The sequence below is a fragment of the Octopus bimaculoides genome, chromosome 4, assembly GCF_001194135.2.
Source record: "Octopus bimaculoides isolate UCB-OBI-ISO-001 chromosome 4, ASM119413v2, whole genome shotgun sequence".
NCBI classification, from domain to species: Eukaryota; Metazoa; Mollusca; class Cephalopoda; order Octopoda; family Octopodidae; genus Octopus; species Octopus bimaculoides.
This window is the reverse complement of record NC_068984.1, coordinates 11760063-11767172: the sequence shown is the minus strand read 5'-3', so window position 1 is coordinate 11767172 and position 7110 is coordinate 11760063. Positions and strand designations below refer to the sequence as shown.

At 38.5% G+C, this 7110-nt stretch overlaps 1 protein-coding gene across 2 annotated transcripts in view; it reads left to right on the top strand.

The window, feature by feature from the left end:
- The window catches only part of LOC106883626 (NEDD8-activating enzyme E1 catalytic subunit), a 79033-nt gene that overhangs the window by 34765 nt on the left and 37158 nt on the right, over positions 1-7110 (top strand). For both annotated transcript variants that reach the window (XM_052966886.1, XM_014934724.2), the window contains exon 2: positions 3817-3913. In XM_052966886.1, coding sequence (XP_052822846.1) covers positions 3818-3913 — 96 coding nt within the window. In that variant the 5' untranslated portion in view covers position 3817. The remainder of the gene's footprint in view (positions 1-3816; positions 3914-7110) is intronic.

Below are 7110 nucleotides of genomic sequence, written 5' to 3'. Positions count from 1 at the left end.
AATGGAATTTGAACTCAGAACGTAAAGACAGATGAAATATCGCTAAGCATTTTGCCCGGCATGCTAACAATTCTGCCAGCATGCCACCTTGGTATGCGCAGATAGTCTTTTCTACTCTAGGTACAAGGCCCAAAATTTGGGGGGCAGGGGCCAGTCAATTAGATTGACCTCAGTATACAACTGGTACTTAATTTATCGACCCTGAAAGGATAAAAGGCAAAGTCAACCTCAGTGGAATTTGAACTCAGAACGTAAAGACAGACGAAATATTGCTAAGCATTTTGCCTGGTGTGCTAATGTTTCTGCCAGCTAGCCGCCTTACACTGCTAGTATATTGTCACATTACTACCCACATGTACATTTAGTCACACTACACTTGTAGACACATTACTACAAACATACACACTTAACTAGTATATATAGTCACACACTATACTAGTATCTAATCACATTAATACACACATACATACACTTGTGAAGGTGCAGAGCCAAGTGGTTAGGGTGTTGCACTTACAATGGCTAGATTGTGAGTTCAGTTCCTGGATCAGGCGGCGTGTTGTGCTCTTGAGCAAAACATTTCATTTCACATTGCTCTGCGATCATTTTGACATCTGACACGTGGCATGCTTCTGCACCTGCACAGGCAATGACGATTTGATGGAGGGAATCAGCTGACGTACAGCACATACATTTGATCATTATAAACGAATCACTTACGCAGGTCGTTCAGCAAAAAAAACTGAACACTTGTACACAGTCTGTGACAGGAGATTCCATTACATACACTAGTGTACATATAGTTGTTGCTACACTCAAGACTCTGCTAGTACGTATAGCCATACACACACAAAATGTATTAGTGCATATAGTCATATTACCACACACACTCACACTCTATTTCTCTTCATCACAGTTTCAAGGGCTGTAACTTAATCCAGCAGATTTTAATCTTTATGCACCAAAATTGTATTATGCTTGTTAAGAGCTGTGCGAAATAGCAGAGACTGTAGAGGGCTGTATTTGGTGTGTTTGAGTATTGAGACTGGTACCTTGCTGTGTCAACCTTGTCTTTCAGCCTTCTTGGGTCAATAAAATAGATTCTTTTAATAGTTTGCTTGTCTCAGTCATTGGACTCCAGGCCATGCTGGAGCGCTGTCTTGAAGAATTTTGGTTGATCAAATCAACCTCAGAACTTATTTTTTAATTCTAGTACTTTTTCTATTGGTCCCTTTTTTTTTTGCCAAACTGCTAAGTTGCAAGGATGTAAACAAACCCACACCACTTATTAAGTGGTGAGAGACAAACTTGTAAACACACACACACAATACCCTCTGGACAGTTTCTGCTGACTAAATTCATTCACAAGGTGCCATATAGTAGGACTGAACCTGAAACCTTGTGACTGGGAAGTGAACTTCTCAATCAACTAGATTCCTCGTCTCTGGGAAGATGTGATGGCTGAGTGGATAAGGAACTGTACTCCTAAATCATTTATTTCAGTTTTACAGCTTCTGGTTGACCTTCACCAGACATTACAAACAAAACCATTCCATCTGTAACTTTCTCCCTTCCCAGCATCTTTCTTAGAGAGGTATAACTAGGATTACATTATCTAATGTCTCTTTCCCTTATGTAATGGAAAAGATGGTTGGATATGAGGGAGATCCAGCTGCTATTTCTATGAGGTCAAATGACCACATAGAGTAGTACTTCTCAAACTTTTTTTAACTAGTATTTTATTTCCTTTACTAATATTCCAACACCTCCTTGTAGCAATTCAGTAAAATTAGATACATCCCATGTATATATGCATGTACAAATCAGGATGATATCTAACACTACAGGTGCAGAGGTTGTCTTTATTGTATGTATGGCAATATCCACAAATTTTGACCAATGTCTTTTAAACTGTGCTTCAGTTTGGTGCTTATAATTTACATTTATAAGTGGAATATATAATTTTGGTTTTGCTTTTTCACTTATTCATTCACATTTTGAAGTTTTATTGTCATTGTTGATATTGTTGGGATTATGGCTAACAAGATGTGGAGCCTCACCGAGGAGATGACGAGGGATTGAGACTTCTGGCCAATTTATTGTGCTTGAGAAGATACATCAAACTGAGTAAAATCATGGCCATCTATACATACAGGCATCTCCCTGTCAGCCAAGAGTTCCTTGTCTTGTTGGCTCACAGGGGCTGGTGCCATGTAAAAAACACCTGTGTTGGTTCCAAATAAATATACAGCACCCATGCTGGCACCATGGAGAGCTTACCCAGTACATTCAGTAAAGTGGTTGGTGTTAAGGAAGTGCATCTAACTCTAGAACCCATACAAAAACAGACAATCGGAGCTTGGGCAGTTCTCTATCTGACCAGCTCCTGTCAAACCGTCCAACCCATGCCAGCATGGAAAACGGACGTTAAATGATGGTGATGACTTTCTTTTATTTTGGTTGAATCAGCCTATTGCTACTCTGAGTTTTGCCTTGTCTTCAGGCAAGTTGTGTCTGGAAAATTGATAGCATTTGCAAATTTATATGTAGTTTCCTAGTCATAAGGTGTGATGGTAGAGACAAAGCATGATTGGGGAAGGGGGACTAAGTGGAGGGAAGAAGGAAGAGGAAAAATGAAAAAGGGGGAAAAGGAAGAAGAGTAAGAGAAAGAAAATGGAAAGAAAAATAAAACTACAGGTGAAACTCAGAATAACAAGAGATTGACTGGACTAAAATAAAATATTAATCTCTACAATGTTATTGAGTACTCTTGTTTTTCGACTGATAAGACTAAATGGATGGATGGATGTGTGTGTGTGTGTGTGTTTATGAGTGTACTCTCACTACTTGACAACTGGTGTTGACTTGTTTACATTCCCTAACTTAGTAGTTCGGCAAAAGAGACTGATGGAATAAATACCAGATTTTAAAATATGTACTGGGTTTGATCTGGCAACTAAATCCTGCAAGGCAGTACTCCAGCATGGTCACAGTCCAGTGACCGAAACAGGAAAAAGATTAAAAGATAAAGATATATCTATCACCCCTGCCAACTGTCCCCTTTGTCCCCATATAAAATTTTCCATCCACCTCTCACACCCAGGGGGCACCACTGTCCAGTTTGAGAAACCCTGATACAGAGGCTCCCCAATTTTTTTTTTTATCTATTACAAGTATTTTTTGTGTTCTTTTATGTGACACTCCAGTTTTTTGATCTGTTGGATTTTAGAATCAAATCTGTGAATCTTGTGGTAAACATTTACATGGTGTCCAATAAAAGATTACTCCTTTACTTGTTTAGCACTACTAACTCCATAGTTAAACAGAACTTATCTATGAACTTGTGTGACTCACAGAGACCGTTTTTTTTTCTTGTTGTAATTTTTTTTTATTGCTTCCGCTTGTTTTCAAAAATTGGCCTCATGCCTAATGTAGAAACAAACTTTCCATACAAACCTGTCATTTTGCTATTAAAGCTTCATTTTAGTCTGTTAGCTCCTATCATCTCATCAACACTGATATTCCACAGAACATTTGCAAACTTAGAGTTAGTTTTTCATCTTCATCAGGTTTGCTGCCTCAACTTCATATTGTCCAATATTGTACTTTGTTTTCCTTCAAAATCATTTTGTATTTTTTCTTTATTTTGTGTGTGTGTGTATGTAAGCATGTGCATGTGTGTGTATGCATGCATGTGTGTGTATGCATGCATGTGTGTGTGTCATCGTCAAGTGTGTATGTATGTGTTGTATTCAAGTGCATATTGTGTATATATATATGTGTGTGTGTTGTATTCAACAATGTTTCTCTATATTTTAGAATGGAGTCTGAATGGGGTGATCGATGGAGTCATCTCAAAAAAATTCTAGAAAGATCTGGACCATTCACTCATTCTGACTTTGAACCAAGTCCAGAGGTTAGTACTGTGTTGTTTATGTTTTTACTTTGTATTATTTTTTTTAAAGCAAAATGCAATTTTTTTTTTTGTTGTTTTAAAAATTCTTTTAATAGAAGTTTTTTTTTTTTAAATCTTTTTGCCTAATGTAGACAATCAAGAAAAAATTGCTAGAAAAATCAACATATGTTGTAGATTAGTAGGTGTCACGTGATCAACCAGGCTATCAGATGTTGTTAGACATCACTGGTCACAGTACACTTTGTATCATTATTGATTCCGAAGGATGCTACCCTGCTGGCTAGGCATGCAGGCCAACATTCCCCTGATCAGAAAGCTAGTCTGCCACAGGGTTAGTCATTTACAGCTGAGTGGACTGGAGCAACATGAAATGAAGTGTTTTGCTCAAAAATTCCACACATGCCCAGTCCAGGAATCGTAAGTGCAGCACCCTGACCACTGACCCACATACCTTCGCAGATTAATAGATATACTCTCAACAAATTGAGGATGGAATCTTGTTTCAAATCTCCATTGTAGCTATTTCGCTTCATTTATGCTTCTGATGTTCTTGAAATTGGTAAGGTTCATCACCCATTGATGGATATCTCTGATGACAAATACATCAGCAATTTATGTTATGTATCATGCTAATACATTATAGTATTGTTTACTCAAGTCTGTTAATACTGAAGAGGTCCAATAAAACCAAAATGTGTCCATAGTTGTTTATTAATATGTAAATTAAATTTGAGAGATTATTTGTTAATTTTTAAAATTATCTCCGTTTTTTTGGAGAGTCCCTAACAATTTCCACTAGGTTTTTATTTTCCTTCTCCTCCTGACACTTGTGCCGGTGGCACGTGTAAAGACATTCGAGCGAGATCGTTGCCAGGGCCGCTGGACTGGCTCCTGTGCAAGTGACACGTAAAATACACCATTTTGAGTGTGGCTGTTGCCAGTACTGCCTGACTCGCCTTCGTGCCGGTGGCACGTAAAAGCACCCGCTACACTCTCAGAGTGGTTGGCGTAAGGAAGGGCATCCAGCTGTAGAAACTCTGCCAAATCAGATTGGAGCCTGGTGTAGCCAACTGGTTCACCAGTCCTCAGTCAAATCATCCAACCCATGCTAGCATGGAAAGCGGATGTTAAACGATGATGATGACGATGATGATCTAAGAGGGGGATTTCAATTAATTGAAGATTTTTTTTGTGCCAGTTGACCCTCTTATTTCCCTAGCTTATTCTTTCTTTTAAATTATGCAAATTATTGCTGTGTGGTTGAATGGTTAAGAAGTTCACTTTGCAACTGCGAAGTCCCAAGTTGTTATCCTACTGTAAATCATCTTGAAAAAGGTCATTTTTTTCTATTGCCTCAGGTTGACCCATATATCATGAATGAAATTGGGTCAACAGAAACTGTAATAAGCCTTTTGGGTAAATTGTACATGTAATTCAAAAGCTATCATCATCTTACTCAGTGTCACACAGATTCTGACTGAGAATTACATTAACTCGTTAGCGTTTTAATTGCTCTCACACATACGTTGCATGTTTAATCACACTGTTTTGAATTAATCATATATTATCTTACAGCTTCATAATTTCAATGATGTGATTGTTTATTTTTAGAATGACATTATAAGGGAAGTGTGAGAAGCTAGATCTGACCAGTTTTAACATAAAACAGATAGAATATTTGGGCTGGGTATGGCTGGTTTAAATGATAAAGGGTTATTGGTACATGAGTCTGTGGAATACTCAGCCACTTATAAGTTAATTCAGGAGCAGATAATTCAGTTGATGGAGCATCTGAATCCTTATTGTCCTTGCTTGGAAACTGGTGAAGGTTGGTGACAGGAGAGCCATCTGGTTGTGAGAAAATCTGCCTCAATTGAAATCTGTCTGACCCATACAAACATGGTAAAGTCAGTGCTATGATGATGATGATGATGATACACAGACACTCACGTCACACACAATTACGTCAAGGTAATAGTTTCCTTGTATTTTTATGAGGATTTTTCTCAACTTAAAACGTTCAGAGTCCAGACCACCAGTTTAGAGATTAGCTGAATTCCAGACTGCAAGCAAATTAAGTTTTAAACTAATGCTCCACTCCTTCAAAATGAAAAAAAGAGAGGAAAAAAACCCCCAACAAAAACAAAGAATATCTAAAGAAGTTAATTATTTTGCTAAAGAACTCATCAATCATCCTATTGTTGACAGACTGCTGAAAAGTCCATCAGAATAAAAGAGCATTAAATTTCATTGATCTTTAGAAGTAATTTTTAGAAAGCAAAAGCGTTAATCTAAGATTATTTTGGAGGTTTTTTTGGCACAGTATGCTGTTCTTAATTCTTCGTCACAATAACAGACATTCATTTAGTTAAGAACTTATTATTATAATAATAAAGGCAGCAAGCTGGCAGAAACGTTAGCAAGTCGGGTAAAATGCGTAGTGGTATTTCGTCTGTCTTTATGTTCTGAGTTCAAATTCTGCTGAGGTTGACTTTACCTTTCATCTCTTTCGGGGTTGATAAATTAAGTACCAGCTGCATACTGGGTTGATCTAATCGACTGGCCCCCTCCCCCAAAATTTCGGGCTGTGTACCTAGAGTAGAAAAGATTATTGTTATTATTATAAGTGCAGATGTTGTTGTGTGGTAAGAAGCTTGGTTCCAGGTTGAGTCCCACTGCATGGCACTTTGTGCAAGTATCTTCTACTATAGTCCCAGGCTGACCAAAGCCTTGTGAGTGGGTTTATTAGATGGAAACTGAAAGATCATCATCAAATGCCAGTAAGGAGATGCTGGTAATGATCGCGCTCAAATGGTGCTTTTTACGTGCTACCGACACGGAAGCCAGACCGCTGCTCTGGTAGTGATCCCACTCGGATGGTGATGTTAGTGCTCCACTGGCATGGCTGCCAGTCATCGAATTTGGCTCAGTTTTGATTTCACTTGCCCCAACAGGTCTTCTCAAGCAGAGTTTAGTGTCCAATGAAGGGAGGTTGGCATGGGTGCCAATCATCGAATTTGGTTCAATTTCGATATCACTTGCCTCAACAGATCTTCGCAAGCAAGATTTTGTGTCCAAAGAAGGTACAGTACGCATAAGTGGGCTGGCTACACCCCTGGTAAAGGCCACGGGTTATGGTCTCACTTGTCTTGCCGGGTCTTCTCAAGCACAGCATATTTCCAAAGGTCTCGGTCACT